Source organism: Ischnura elegans, chromosome 1 (assembly GCF_921293095.1).
Source record: "Ischnura elegans chromosome 1, ioIscEleg1.1, whole genome shotgun sequence".
Classification (NCBI taxonomy): domain Eukaryota; kingdom Metazoa; phylum Arthropoda; class Insecta; order Odonata; family Coenagrionidae; genus Ischnura; species Ischnura elegans.
This window is the reverse complement of record NC_060246.1, coordinates 85,922,372-85,938,461: the sequence shown is the minus strand read 5'-3', so window position 1 is coordinate 85,938,461 and position 16,090 is coordinate 85,922,372. Positions and strand designations below refer to the sequence as shown.

The 16,090-nt window shown below is 37.4% G+C and overlaps 3 protein-coding genes across 3 annotated transcripts in view; 2 read left to right on the top strand and 1 right to left on the bottom strand.

Annotated features, from left to right (window-relative positions):
* The first annotated feature begins 3,627 nt into the window (after window positions 1-3,627).
* Window positions 3,628-3,930, top strand: LOC124153256 (dolichyl-diphosphooligosaccharide--protein glycosyltransferase subunit 4). Its single transcript, XM_046526357.1, has 2 exons — window positions 3,628-3,745; window positions 3,824-3,930. The coding sequence occupies exon 1, from the start codon at window positions 3,629-3,631 to the stop codon at window positions 3,737-3,739; it is 111 nt and encodes a 36-aa protein (XP_046382313.1). The 5' UTR covers window position 3,628; the 3' UTR covers window positions 3,740-3,745; window positions 3,824-3,930.
* A 2,356-nt stretch (window positions 3,931-6,286) lies between these two features.
* On the bottom strand, window positions 6,287-6,726 carry LOC124165238 (cytochrome c oxidase copper chaperone). The gene has a single exon (XM_046542549.1). It carries the CDS (start codon window positions 6,685-6,687, stop codon window positions 6,505-6,507), a length of 183 nt encoding a protein of 60 aa, XP_046398505.1. The 5' UTR covers window positions 6,688-6,726; the 3' UTR covers window positions 6,287-6,504.
* A 2,517-nt stretch (window positions 6,727-9,243) lies between these two features.
* LOC124165217 (membrane-bound transcription factor site-1 protease) overlaps window positions 9,244-16,090 on the top strand; it is a 28,190-nt gene continuing 21,343 nt past the window's right edge. The window contains exons 1-6 of the mRNA XM_046542502.1: window positions 9,244-10,232; window positions 10,558-10,708; window positions 11,905-12,128; window positions 14,234-14,418; window positions 14,965-15,081; window positions 15,550-15,687. Coding sequence (XP_046398458.1) covers window positions 9,648-10,232; window positions 10,558-10,708; window positions 11,905-12,128; window positions 14,234-14,418; window positions 14,965-15,081; window positions 15,550-15,687 — 1,400 coding nt within the window. The 5' untranslated portion in view covers window positions 9,244-9,647. The remainder of the gene's footprint in view (window positions 10,233-10,557; window positions 10,709-11,904; window positions 12,129-14,233; window positions 14,419-14,964; window positions 15,082-15,549; window positions 15,688-16,090) is intronic.

Here is a 16,090-nt window from a genome sequence, read left to right as displayed (position 1 = left end):
CCAAATTTTTGGCTTATCATAGAGACTCAATATTTTAAATCAATTTTTCCTGCATATCCTGTGAATTCCTACATTTTTCTTAATTTAATCATTTTTCCTTATGCGTACTTCAATATGTATAAGTTATGTTCTACCTTAATTGTTCAATGATAAATGACAGATTCACTTTTTCTAGGACTGCGCATGTCTTCTACACAAATTTAATATGTACATATGCTCAGCTCAGACCATACTTTTGTTTTGGCTTCCTACTTTTCTTATCTTTTTCTTACCATATTCTGGAATCAAATTCTGGGCATTCTACCATCGTCACACATAATGGCACTTCTTTTTTTCTACTTCTAACCTAATCCCCAGTGGCCTTGCATTCTAAAATAGTAAATGCATTGCATTATTACTTATGATTGTGAAGCATTGGGGGAGTTAGGTTCCCAGGGCACTTAGACCTAAGGGTCCACTGTGCCAACACCAATGGTTGATCTCCCATAGAGGCCTTATATCCTTAGTGAAGACCAATCTCCAATGGGAATATCTCCTACCTTCCTAGGCTCTATAAAAGGGTAAGCCCTATTGATTCCTCATGATTGCAGGGCACTCGCATATGATACGGGTAGTCATTTCTTCTCTCATCTTGAACCGTCAACACTTTTCTCCAGTAGGTGCAGATGTCTCCTTATGTGATAGTGGCCAGTAAGCAGGCCTACTACTGTTTGAAGTTTAATTCTGTTCATAAGAAAAAGTCTCCCAAATCTGGGGCATGGTTCTCCAATAAGGCTAGACTTTCGTAGATGCTGTGTTTCTTGCCAGATCTTTGAGTGCTGGGTATGTCCCTATAGTCTGATGTTAGCTATTCCTGTTTAGGGTGCAACTGGCAAAAATGGTTTCGGGCCAGTTGGATTCTGTTCAGTGCCCGCCTTAGCCAGTTCATCTGCCTTTTCGTTTCTAATAATACCCAAATGTTCCGGTACCAAGAAAAGTTCTAATTTACATTGGCTACCCAAATTATTGAGTGCCTTGTAACATTCAGCTAATAGCCTAGACCTGCTCCTAGATAAGTTCAGGGCTTTTAGAGCAGCCTGGCTATCGGTGCAAATATGGATCGGTCTGTTATACAGGCCCTTCTCTTCAATGACATGAGCACAGGTTAGGATGGCAAAGATTCTGCCTGGAGTACTGTGGCATATCTTCCCAGAGGGATAAATATCCTCCTAAGGGGCGATTGGCTGTAAGCACCAGCCCCCATTTTTCCTCCAGTCATTGGGCCATCAGTAAACCATACTTGGGTTTTGTCGGTGTATAATTGAAAGCTTTTTCTATATCCAGGAAAGCCCCCAATCCAAGCAAACCAGGTTTCAGCATGTTCTTCGGCCTGCAGATAAGGTTGTGGAGTGCACTCAGAACCCCTGCTGGGTCCATTGTCCCAGGCAGCACACCCCTCTACAGAGGAGACGCACAGATCCCCTGGCAGCCTTAGCAGCCCTTTGCCTCTCCCTCTTCTTCCTGTTCTTGTCCCTCCTAGTGGTCCACTGCAGTTCCTACCTCATCAGAGAGGTTCCTCTTTTATTGTAGACTCAGAAGAGTAATACAAGTTTCCCTCCTCCTCCCCCAAGTGGTTGGAAGTAGGACCAGTTTTTTGCAAGGGCCCCCATTGTCAAGGTGGTTGAGGTACTCCTATCTCAATCCCCTCGAGGCTCGGTAAAAGGGCCTCCCCCTCCTGTCTAGATGGAGACAGAGACTGCCTTTCAGCAGCCTAGGGTGAGAATTTTTTTTTCTTTTTAACTCTTTCCTGCTGGCGCCTACAAGAGGAAAACAGTGTTCATGCAACGAGTAGCATAAGAATATTTTAAACCTTTCCATACAGAGCTCTTTTTTGGGGAGGAGTTGCCCAGGCATTCTCGTCCCTCCGATTTGGGACCCAACTCAACGGGGCACCCGGCCATTACCCTGGCCACTGGACTAGATGCTCTAATGGATCCCTGGTATCCAGAGTCACCTTGAGATCCCACAGAGGTGGTCACCTTGGTACAGGGGTCCACAGTAGTGAAGGGATGATTTACAGACCAGCCAGATTCTAGATACGTCATGTTCTGCAAAAAATAGGGGCACCTCACAGAGAATGTAGCTCTTCACCAAGCATGATGGTCTTGACAGGTAGCCGACCTGCCCTAGGATCTTTTATCCTTAACCTTCTCCCATTAGTACTAAATATGCAATGATGTTTGTGTGCATCCACCCTAGGGAGTTAGTTACCTATGATGCAGTCATAACCAGTGAGTGGACAAGCATTTCCTGGAAACAGGAAATATGTACTTGTCATGAATTGAAATAATTGTCATGAATACTGCATTTTGAGTGGAAAGGAAAAAAAAACTGAATGGTCTTGAAATATTGTAAATCAAACAAAAGAAATCAAAGAACTTCCTTACTGTTGAATAAAAGTAGCTTAAAAAAGTATTGTATGAACCCTAATGATAGTTAGTCTGATCGCATGTGCATCCACAATGGAATTACTCTCCCCAACTCATGTGTAAGAGTAATGTTACACTAAATTGGGCAGATTTTTTATCATATTTCTGGCCCATTCTCAAATATGGAAGAAAATAATCCAATTAATAAATTTACATCTTAATGCTCTAACCTTCTTCAGTAACAAAAATTCTGAGAATGTACGTAAGATTCTTTCAATTTCAAGTCTATTCCAGCCACATTATCCCCTTCTACCCAATAAATCCTTGCATGCATGAATGACTTCTCACCTCATCCCCCTTTGAAGCCGTGAAAAGCATGCCTTTTTTCCATTGGTCTCCTCTCAGACTTCTTATTCCCCAATAGCAGTTCACATTCCACATGCAAACTCCCTTAAGATATTATACCCACTCAGAAATGAAGAAAGATATATCGCGCAAGCTTTCCCGGCATATTGTGTAGTGGAAGGTTACTCGGGATATCCGCTGGGTCAAGTTCTCGATCACGGCCAATGTTTCAATGGACGAGTCGTCCATCGCTATCTCAAGTATTTCATCATCTTCCAGAACCACTCAGAATTAATGTCCATTCTCATGATCTTAAAATTCTTCGTAGTTTAATTTTATAGTTTGTCATTCTGCTCGTAATTTCTGGATACGACTGCATCTATGATAAGATTTAATCTTATGGCGACTGCAAAGGTCTTGCTTCCCTCAATGGTTTCACAAAACACTCACTGATTATATGTTCTGCCAGGAAATAGAGGAAGGGGATTGAATAAGTGTGTGATAGAACAGGGATAGGAAGAGAACACTATCCATGAATATTTTGGTAGTAGATAGCTATTTTACCAGACAGAAGAAGGAAAAGTAGCATGGGAAAGGAAAATTAAATTTAAAAAAATGCGGAGTTTTCTTTGGAACTTAAATATTTGATATTTTTTCTGTTTCAAAAAATGGCGCCGGCTGTCCGAACATATGCGCATCGTCTCTGCGCAGGTAGTTTGTTGATAAGGCGACACGTATCCTGTTCACTGTGGACGTTCTCAGTGCTTGATTTTTAATTAATATCGCTAAAATACTCAAGGTATTAACCATTCTCAAGTATTTCTGTCATGTTTATTCCTTCTTGTTTAATTTAATCAAGAAATATCCATTACAGAATGATCACCGACGTTCAGCTGGCTGTCTTTGCCAACGTCCTCGGCGTTACTTTATTCCTCTTGGTTGTGTTGTATCACTACATAGCTGCTAACTACTCTAAAAGCAATTAATTCGGGGTAAGTGGTTGATTTTTTTCATCTTAATCCTGGCCTTAAGTTATCTCAGTGCATTTAAAATTACTGTTCTTGTTTCAGACCGGCGTTCGGGGACTTGGCACTACATCCTTTGTATATAATGTTTCAGTGATTGTGAGAGCAATTTTTTGTGAGCTGATGTGAAATAAAATGTAACTTTTATCTAAGAAGCTCTATTTTATTTGAACGCCAGCATCTGTGACAGGATTTTCTCTCGCATGGGCGTGAAGGTGAGGCATAAACTAGCGGAAGGATCACATTAGGTTTAGAGGGACATTTTGAAAGGAACGAGGGTATAGTTTGAAACCAGAGTGAAATTATCAAAAGAATATTTCTGAATATTTAAAAATTAGCTTTCTAATTGTGTTGAAACGAATTAGACCTTTGATGTATTCTATTGTTAATTGTGTGATATTTTTGCAAGCCTACCTTGAAGTGGGTACATTTTACTGTCATCAACGATCACGTTTTGGGGATATGCGTTAATGTTATTTTAATTTTTTGTTATAAAGACACTGAAGAATTCATTAGGAAAGAATTTCCCTTTGGCTACAACTTGTGCTCTTTAGCCAACTCAAAGCTAATCCAGAATTCATCATGTATACTATCTAATATACAGTCGTTGCTGCTTAAATTTGTGCTCATTTAATGAGCTTGTAAGCTACTTAAAATTGAAGGGTGTGGGCATTAGTGATAATTATGATGTGTAAGTTATGGGAAAGTATATTTTTACTCTCAACAAATCAGAGAAAGGAAAAAAATGGAACAATTCTACATAATTTTCTTGAAACAAGATGACTCAATGTGATTGATACGTACAGAATCTTCACCAATGTGCATATGTTGACCACCTGTATAAAAAGGTCAGCATCAAGATGAAAATGTTTTGAAATGCAACTTTTTTCAGAAGTTCTGGCAAGAAGCCATTTCAACTCAAATAAATGGAGCTTTGCATGATTTGGCAATATCGTATAAGCATGTATTTACCCAGTGGCGGATCTATGGGGGCTATAGCCCCCTGCTTGGACATCCATACAATAGGTAGAATGGTAATTTTTGTTCGGACCCGCAATACTTCTGGGAGTTTGCCCCATACTTAGCCCCCTCTTTTCCCAATCCTGAATCTGCTGCTGTATTCACATATCTTCCACTGACATGGGCCAGTCGCATACACACCTCTTTTTCTAATTTAGTTTCAACTTTTAAACTTTAAATAAAAACCATAAAACAGCCCAAATCAATATAAAATATATGTACAGCAATAAAAATCTCAAATGTTGAGGTGGTTAGTCAAGAAGGACAAAATTGTATATGTAATAAGATTGTCGCCACAGCAAGTACAGACTACTGCTGAGAAAGAGAAATTAACATATGTATCTAAAATTCATATTTGTATTAGATTGAAAATTGAGATATGCTGACAAAAGAACACAAAATTATAGCATATACTTGTTGCCTCCTCAAGGAAGGACAATGATGACTTTAGGATTGGGTTTCTGTGGCAGCAAGTGTTGACTTTCCAGTGAGTCTGGGTTCAAATCCTACAAGTGGTGGAGAGACTGCCAGATCCCTGCTTGAATTCTTTGCAGAGGTTATTTCAAGTGCAGCACTCCTTCTGTCAGGAGGTACACTGTTCTTGGTCCTCTTGGCAAATTTTGGTCAAGGCTGTTTCACACAGGGCACGTCATTACGCTGGTTAGCACTGAAAACATAATGAAAATGCGGGCTTGGAATTGGAGCTATTTTGCATCCACGCATCCTTTCTAGGAATTCACTGCTTTACATGATGCATTATTGACAGTGCCTTCCTACATAAGTCAGATTGCTCAATGACATGCCCCGTGTAGAACAGCCTCCAGAGCAGGCCTCCTCTGTTTCAGGAATCAGTTTCTTTCTAATAAAGCAAATTAACCCCACCTTGCAGCAGTGTACATGTACATCTAACATAGGGTTACGTCATCAGTAAAGCGATGTAGTGTATCTTAGATGATGAACGTTGCATAACAATTCACAGCCAAAATTAATTGAAATCTCTGCTTAATTAAGGATCCCAGAACATAAATAAATTCAATAGAAGACACCCATATTTGGCTTAAGTTATACAAAAGATGCTGTCCTTTTTACCTCACCATTGATATCCCTTGCATTTAATAGGGTTTTTCTGTAGAAAGTGCATTTTGTATTTGAATTAATTTGAATTTACAACCATTGGAGTTGTATGTAAGTACACACAAGCACTTTCTACAAAATTGAGAACTTCAGAAAGCACTAAAATAAACCTAATGTTAAGAATATCAAAGCTTCCCAAGGAACCATGCAATACTATTGCACTATCAAGCTTGGCTCAAGTCCTAAGAATCCTCTCTGATTGTGAGGCACAACAGCAAATGAAAGGCAGATTCCCAGCTATGGAGATAAAAGTTACCACAAAGTAAAACTCTCTGGGTTGCAGGGAGTTTAATTTGAATGAATGATCTTTCTCAGATGCTCTTTGAAAGGTATGTAAAATTTTTGTACAAATCATTTTAAAGGAGAATTCGTGTTTATTTACATATCAATGAGTGGATGAGAAAAATGAAATAAATTACACAAGACATTTGCACAATAGATGAGTTGATGCAGGAGCACAAGATTCTCCAATGGCACATTGGCATCACTCCAACGATGACTAAGTACTTTTATTTGGTTTCACACTGCCTTCAACATTCCTAAACTCTAACTCAACTAAAATATGGGCAATTTTAAACTTTAAATCCATGCTTCCTCATACACTCTCTGTGTGCTTCAATGAGATCTTTGCAGTTCTCTTCTCCTTTTTCTATAATACAAGCATCGCGTAATTTCTTAGTTTCTGGGCACGCACAGCACGGCTTGAGCTTCTTTTCCTGAGGTGCTTCTTGTGGTTTACTGGCCTGGGAACCCATATTTTTTCAAACTTAAAATGTACAATGACTGCAGTCTACCTGTAACATAAAATTGTTGGGTCAACATAGCACAATAACAGGGATTCATCTATTAGTTAACAGAGGCTCATTTAAATAATTTAATTAGGATTAAGAGGGTTATAAAAATAAAATAATTTTACTTAAATATATATATATCCATATTTAGCATGTACCTACAACCTCCACCATTTGAACGCGTGCCTACATCACCACCTTAAAGTGACAACATAAAGGTAACAAAATACATAATAAAGCTGCTTTTCAGTACAATTAGAAACAGACACTAAACTTCTACATATATTTTGAAGAAATAATCATACATGTGCACCATAGTCTCTTGTAACATCTTCATATTTTGGGACATCACTACATATTTCACATACCATGCAAATAAGTTTGCATTTCCCTGTTCACATTTAGAACTTCTAAATCTTTAATATGAATGGGTCACCAAAAATGGCATTCCTTGGTTACATTTAACAACTTCTAATTGAAATTAATTTAATTTATAAGAAAGTACTTCTTCTGGATTTTCTATTATTTATTCTCCATTTTTGACTGTCAAGGCCTTGATAATCACTGCTTGGGAACAAGTTAATGCGTACATTTAAGTGAATGGTTACAATAGATCCAAACATGCATAAGTCCATGAAGCAAACTAGACCAAGTTTCATTTTCTCTTGGTGTGTCCATACAAGATGGTATGGCTACGAGGTGAATTTTTTGTGCACATTCACGACTTCACCATGTCACTGAATCATATGAGCAGGAATTCAGAACTAGTTCTCTGAAAATTACTCACGTTACTTTCAGCTATATCTCACCTAACTTAGCAAGCAATGTTAATGATAATAATGTTTATTCAATGGGTTTTTGCCCTTTATCCAGTTAACAGAAAAATATTACAAAACTATACATAAGAAATATTAATTAATTTGATAATATTATCATAAAATTGAGATTATCTGAAACACACAATCAGTCACTCAACTCCCAATTCTTCATAAATTTTACATCTGGCCACGCAAGACCTCTGCCAGAAAAAAGTTTCAGGAGGCAGAGGGTTCGATCAATGGGGTAGTAGACTAAAGATATACTAAGAAAGGCCATAGCTCTCAAACATTTTGGGGGATTTGGACTTTTTTTCCTCCTTCCCACTCTCTCCGGCTTCAATACCGAAACATGAAGCATGAGAAAAAGCAGGATAAATGCGAAAAGAAGCCACACAAGTGAAAATCTGAAGACCATTGGAGCTATTGACAGCAAGAGCCGGTGCATAATAGGGAAATTTGGTGATATGCTGCGCTTTCTCCAGTAATTGGCGTCGCACCACTGACAGAAAATTTCCAATAGACATAAGTGATGCCACCTCATAGTTATGAGTAGAATTTAAATATTTATCAATGACATTTTACTGGTCGACAGTTATAGTTTCAAGTTAAGCGCCATATTACAAAATGCACTACTAAAATTTTCATGAAGACATTCTGACTTGCCGCAGCAAGGCATTCCATTAAAATACCACCAAGTCTAGCTAAGTAACAACTGCACGAATAAAACAAAAAAAAAATTGGAAAATGCCAAAATAATGGTGAAATGTATCAATTATGTAAGGTAAACTGTAGCTATGACTAAGCAGAAGAGTGACGCAAGTTATCAACCATAAATTTCAAAAATTTAATGCCCAGGACATAATTTAATAATTTACATTGAATGATAAACGGAAGGCAAAAATGTTAGTGCGAATGGTAGCCATAAAGATACTGCGCATTTAAATATAAAAATAGATTAGTAACATGACAGAATTAAGTCATCATATGTATTAATTCAAATCACAACGAAAATATTGAATACTATGAAACGGAAAAATGCACAACAGCCAATGAAAACGAAAGAGAAACACATAAGTTCGTCGACTATGTAACTTAACTTCGGTTAATAGGCGACACAAAAATTGGGGTAGCGTGGATATCCTCATAACCAATTCTTAAGAACGCTAACTCGCACCAGCGTTATCAAAAGCATATTTTCTACATAACGCGATGGTGCATCAGTTTTATATTTACAAAAAACTGAGGACTTCTCTGTCGTCTGAGACCGATGTGACATCACGGCAACCACCGTAACAACCGAATAAAAGAAAAAATTGCTTCCCAATCCAAATGCTCTTCCAAACTACAAGCAATTACCACAAATTCAAATAAAATATGCAAATTATTGCGTCAGCCACCAGTGCGAAACCTCGCACTTGTCATTTTCTAACTTACAACGATTTCAGTTAAATAATGATTAAAAAATTGATAATTATTCGGATCTCTGGACATTGTGATTTAATAGTGCATATCTGTATGCGATAATTACGGTATTTCAGAGTCAATCCACAGCTCAAGGTTACTTACAAACACGGCCTTCTCTATGACGACTTGCACCGACTTCGTCTCTCAAAATACGATTGCACGACTGGTTGACTGCGCTTCGAGAATTTTGAATTTCTATTGTTGATATTTTTCGTCATTCAATTCAATGATCCACTGCAGACAATTGAAATTGAGCTTGCGTGCGGAGAATGAAATATCGTGCAGCCTTCACATTAACGAAACAATACGTGGTTCTCGTTGTTTACTTTCATTTGACGTGACTTATATGTTCTTTTATGTAAAAATGAACATTCAATATGGTTACTGCGGTAGTTCGAGGAGGAGGTAGTAGGAGGATCACCTAAATACTATGTTAAATGTGCGCCAAATGAAATGTATGAGCAATGCTCTGTTGATGTTTTCAAGTGTAGTTTGTGGGGTGATTATATATTCCACCCATTGTGAATAGAGAACAGCACAGGAGTTACACTAATGTGCTTTTAAAAACTATTTTAAGTTCAATCTATGGACCACCTTTTGTGCTTGAGTATGTAAATATTTGGTCTGGAAAACTCGTGCGGAATGAAACTCAAAGTTCGCTTACGCCAAAGGCACCCGCGAACGATACTTACTCTATTGCTCCTCCTTACTCACTTTGGAGTTACCGAGGACAATATCTCGGGTGCCGCGTGCAATAGTTCTGTAGGTCCTATGCAACATGTTAAAATAGGATTTTCTTCAAGAGTAATTAAAGATGAGTACATCGTTACTTTCCGTGGATACTATCGAGCAGAGGCGAGGGAAAATTTTGTTCGTGCTGCTTTAGGTTCAAAATATTCTATCGCGTGGAAGGTTGTACCTCGCTCAAATCCTGCTAGTGACTATCCGAGCGATTTTGATGTTTTGACTTTAGATCGCAATCTTTTGTGTGAAGATGGTGGCAGCTCTTGGGAAAAGCAGTTAAGAGACGATCTTGAAGCACTTGGTGATCATCCGTGTGTAAAACGAGTCACTCCGCAGCGCTTAGTACAAAGATCATTAAAAGTTTACAATGTCCCCGAGGAATTACACAATTATTCGGATGGTGTACTCAATGGAAGCCTAGTTGATGGATATGAGAGATGGCAGTCCTCACGTTCTTTAAGGGGAAATTCCATCGGTCAATACGTAAGTTTTATTCATATAACCTGAATTATGGTTCAATTTTCACCCTTAATTTGTTGAGGTAGTAGGATTTGAAAAGCTTCCTGTCGTGATATTTCATTTTATGTCTGCAAATATAGATAGGCATTGTAAGAGGAATCCAATCTTTGCTTGCAAGTACTTAAGTCTTCCTGTCAAATAAATTTACAATAAGTGTAAATTGTATTGGTATTTTAATATATGTGTACTCTAATTACCGCGGGTAGTGGAACAACTTAGGGGATTGGTGGATGTAAATAGTTCTAGTTTGTGACGTCATCCGATTTTACAATATTATGTTTCATTTCAGGAGAGAGAGAATGGCGACGCCACAACTGCAGAAGGAAATGCATTTTGGCACTCAACCGGACGTTTATCTAGCCGCAGGCTTCTTCGTGCCATTCCAAGGCAGATTACAAGTGTTTTGCAAGCTGATGCTCTCTGGTCGATGGGAATAACTGGTGTGTGTTTAAGCTGCATACCTACTTCCAATGAATTTAGATGTGCTTAGGTTAGAAGTGTTTTCCTCCTAATTTTTACTTGTTTCCCTGGATATTATTTTAAACGAAACGAGGTGACCTCAGCTATTGAATTCAGTTGGTAGGCAGGTGTTGGAACTCAGATATTTTAGTAATGTTGTTTTCACATTTTCTCTAAAAATTTTCTTACTTTATTAAATATCTCTACATTTTACTCTTCTGCAGCGGATATACTTAGCTAAAAGCCATCTCATGACTAGTGATGGAGACAGGCCCCTCATTTGGCTGGTACATTAGTTCTCATTCTGACAGGTTTTGCAAGTGTTGAGGCATAATTTTAAGAACTCTTAAACTTATTTTAAAACAGCTTATTTTGCTTACATTGATCAATTTTAATCCTTGTGAAAATCAAATCAGCTGTGCTCAGTTTTGTTGCTTGTAAGAGTTATTTATTAATAAAAAACTTATGTGTGTTCTTCTTCACATTAAATTCCACCTAGTTTGTCAGTAATATGTAACTCACATTTTAATGGTTTATCTCACACCCAGACTGTCAATTACTGGTAATCAAATAGGATAAACAGAAATCATTTATACATTCCAAAATGGAACAATTTTATTCCATCAACCAGATTCGTATGTTGTAGGCAGTAATATTTCTGCAAAGGTTTTATCATATTCCCTAGTAATGTAAGGTATTTCAAAGATCAGTTAACTGTAGCCCTCAATTTTCCTCATCAAACCACGCTAATTCATCTAATCCTAACCCCATTATATTTTTCTGATTATGTTTCTAACTTATAAATTATGTCTGATCTCCTCCTCTGTCAACTGTATGAAAAATTCATTCTCAATCACACAGTCCTAGTAATCTAATCCTAGCTCGCAGCCTCCCAAGTCTCTGCCGGCTCCTAGCCTAATTTTTTTAACATCTGTGTAATTCTTTCTGTAGCCCAATGTGCAGCGTGATGGATTCTTTAGTGTTGGTAATTGAGATTTTAGTGTAATTTACATTCTGTTTACTGATCAAAAGATAGAAATTGTGGAGCAACATAATAACTCCAGGAAATAGATCTATGCTTAATGATTTGAGTTAGTGATAAAAGGCTCCATAGATTTTGATCTCATCTGATTTCTTGTTAGAATTTTAGTAAATATGAGGTATTTTGTTCTTTCAGGTGCTGGAGTTAGGGTTGCAATTTTTGACACTGGGCTGCCGAAAGGACATCCTCATTTCCGACGGGTGCAGGAGCGCACAGATTGGACTCATGAGCGCACCCTTGAGGATGGATTAGGACATGGAACATTTGTTGCAGGTCTGGTGGCAGCAGCCAAAGGCCATTGTTTGGGAATGGCCCCAGATGCTGAGCTCCATGTGTACCGTGTGTTCACTAATGCACAGGTTGGTCACTATGAAACACCAGAGAATAGAATTCAAGTCATCAAATTTCCATGGTATAGAAAACCTCAGTACAATCAGAGCAGTTCTTAATTTTTTTGGTAGATCGAAGATTAATGATCAGGATAGAGTGATTGTTTCTGATGTTGGAGTGGGTTTTTAATTCATAAATGATTATTTTCCTACCCTCTAAATATTCCAGCTTTTTTAATTGTTATATAGTTCTAGTGTAACAGACTCACCAATTTAACACATGGCTGACTACGGCTTTTACATCCTGCCAATTGTAATTTAGCTAGTTTGTAGTTTGGCTATTTGAGTTAAGTAAAGTATTTTTTTTGTCATCATTTGTTCGAGTGTCTTTGACTGGATTTTCTTTGCCAAAGTCCTGTTTTTGAGTTCAGAGGATGCATTGTCCAAAGCGGAGAAACTTGTGATAAAATTAAAAAGGGGGAGAGGCATAAAAAATTCCACAATGACATGTATTGCCTTGTTTGGTTACATAACAAAAGGTTATTTTATTTGGTGCAGAGCCATTTAAAACTAAAGTTAATTCTTTACATCAATGACATATTTTTTAAATGTATGCAAAAAATATTTATTAGTTGGCTCCATGTAAATAAGTTACAGTCCCTGGCATGGAACAGTTATAAGAAAATTGGCTTCTCTTGAAAATGTTCATGATAACTGGAATAAAATATGGGGAATTATCACTTGAATTTCTTAGGATTATGGTATTCAATTTTTTTTCAATCCTATTCCAATCATCCTGTAACATTGGTGGCATACTATGAGTCATTGCAAACTGCACCAAGTGTTAAGGGCTTGAATTGTTACTGGGTTGGTTGGGTTCTTGACCTTGATCCAGAGCTTACAAAGAGCTAGAGCTGAGTGGTTCTTTATACAAGGGGGACCCAAGAATAACTGGACACAATTTAAATAAAATATTCAAAATTTAATTTTTTCTGTTACTAATGCCAGTTACCTTCAGAGTACTCTCCATTTAAACTGATACATTGGCTGAAACCTTTTTTTAGCTGCGCAAACACCTTTGGTACTCGTTGTTTCCGATCCCTTTTGCAGGACCGCCTCCGATTCCATTTTCACCGCTGTAACGTGATAAAAACATTTCCCTTTCATCACTATTTTCGTCCTGGGGAACAAAAAGATATCACGAAGTGCGGGATCTCGTGAGTATGGTGGGTGAGAAAGCAGTGTCATACAAGTTTTTACCAAAAACTCAAGTCGCAGCAAGCAGCAACACATGTCATATTTTGATCAGGAGTCAGCAAACGGGGGATGAATCTCACCACAATTCGTCTCATTTGCTAATCTTCTACTTAAATTCACTGCAATGAACTCAAAGAAAGACCAGATTGTTCAGCAAGTTCGTAAATAGTACGCCTCTTATCCTCGTGCACAAGGCCACGATTTTTTTTCTACATTTTCATCAGTTCTGGTCCTGGAAGGCCGGCACTGGCATTGAATATCTTCAATCGACATGTTGCCACATTGAAATTCCAAATACCACTTTTGCACTTCAGTTCTTTTTAAAGCATGTTCTTTATAAGCTGTAGACAGAAGATTAACTGTATCCGACTAAATTTTACCAAGTAGAGAACAAATTTTCAACGCTGCACGCTGTTCTCAAATATCAGCCATTTGAAAAATTGAGGGGACAAAAAAAATCATTGAATGTAAACTGTCACTGGGGCTCGTTATAACCGTCTAAAGCCACGCCGTTTTGCATACTGACTCAGATATGATGAAATAACACCCATCTAGTGTGATAAGTCCAAAATATAATAGTTTCATGTGCAGCGATTTCTGTCCGATTATTTTTGGGTCCCTCCTCCTAGAATTCAATGAAAAATTGCTTCTTACTACCAAGACAATACCATAAATAATCCTTTCTCCACTGTCTCCTTATCATTTTTCCCATTATTTAATAGCTTATAATAAGTTTTCTTTTATTGTTTTGAGGTACAAATTTTGTGCTTTTTAAAGGCTTGTCATAGTTTTTCATATTTTACAGACTTGTATTATTATGTGATACTGTTATTATTCTTTCCTGCTGTTAGTAGTGATTGAAATTGTTTTTCTCATAGGTGTCTTACACTTCATGGTTTTTGGATGCATTCAATTATGCCATCTTAAAACGAATAGGTGTTCTTAATTTGAGCATTGGGGGACCAGATTTTATGGATAGACCTTTTGTCGACAAAGTTTGGGAACTGACAGCTAACCGTGTGATCATGGTTTCTGCAATTGGAAATGATGGACCACTTTATGGGTGAGTAATACTGAGTCTCACTTCAGTTGTCACGAGAGTGTAGTGAATTAATCTTTTGCAGTAAGCATGCAGAATGTAGTGAGGAAATATATACATACATGTATAAACTCTAGTCATTAGTTAAGTTCAGTTTTTCAAAACATTGAAATTTGAGGTCACCAAAGGTCTTGAGTATTATAGATCCCCATTAAAGATGGTAATAAGTGTCACAACTAAGGGGGTCTAGATTGCTATGCAGAAAAACCTGCATGAGATCAAAACTCTGGGACTGGGAAAATGACTTCTTGGTGTGGAGGATGAATTGTTGCAGGAACAGCCAACAGTAAGGGTAAGCTGGCATTGCTTTAATTCATTAAACTCAAAATAGGTGAAACTAATTTGAGTCTTTGATTAAAGGAGCACCAAATGCTAAAAAAATTCAATGAATGTACAAAGTTTATTTTTTTATTTCCAATTTTATTTGTTTTCTACTTTCTCATTAGTTACTTGTCTCTCGCTTCAATTATGTCTGGCATTAATTCATTGTATTTCTCCATTTTTATCCAGGACTCTTAATAATCCGGCTGACCAAATGGATGTTATTGGAGTTGGTGGCATCAACTTTGAAGATCAAATTGCCAAATTCTCTTCTCGTGGTATGACCACGTGGGAGCTCCCTCAGGGGTAATTTGAGTCCTTTGATAGCACTTTTAACAAATTTGCCAAAACAATGATCAAACATCATATCATCACTTGGCAGCCAATAGTTCAAATATGTCAGTAATTAAAGATAGAATTTGATTCACTATCTTTTGCCACCGTCCATTCTTTTTTCCGTTCTTTTGGAAATGTGTTTCACAATGCACTTCAGTCTTTTTGAAAAAGCATCACTTGGATTTGACCGTGGAGTTAACACTAGTTCTATAATTGCTTAAGTTTTGTAATCACCCTGATCCATTGTGAGTTAGATCAATACTTTAAGTAAGCTTCATATTCATTTGCAGTGTTTTACTTTTGGCTCTATTAAGTTCTTGAATGCACCCAATATTATTATGGTTGCTGGACATGTTTTGTTCAAATTTGTGTATATTGGAAATAAATGGTGTGATTGGTTGATTTTTAAAAGTGCCATTATTTCTGACTACATTAAAGGTATGGGCGTGTCAAGCCTGACATTGTTACTTATGGATCGGCTGTTAGGGGTTCAAGTATTAAAGGAGGGTGCCGTACTTTATCTGGAACCAGTGTTGCATCTCCTGTGGTAGCTGGGGCTGTGACTTTATTGGCAAGGTAATGGGATTATCTATTTTAAATGTTCATTTGTTTAGTTATTACTCCTTGATTAATTTTTTTAGTGAGAATTGATTGTGAGTCATTTCAGGGTTTCATTTTGCTTCAATTTGTATCTTTGGGGGTGTCTATTAATCATCTCAGATGATGATGGGGTAGGGATTGGTGAGAAGTCACTAAGTAGGGGTGGGCATTTTCTTTGATGTAGAATTACATATGTTCATTTGTATCATCTCATGTAGCATATATTTTATTTCCAAATACTATTTATGTTAATGTTTTAATTACTTCCTTCTCCACTATCCATTGCTTTTTGAAAACAATCCATTTGTTAATGTGTTACACAACTTTGTGTTGTAGTTTCCTAATAAATGGTATAAATACCCACCCAATAAGGAGTGGG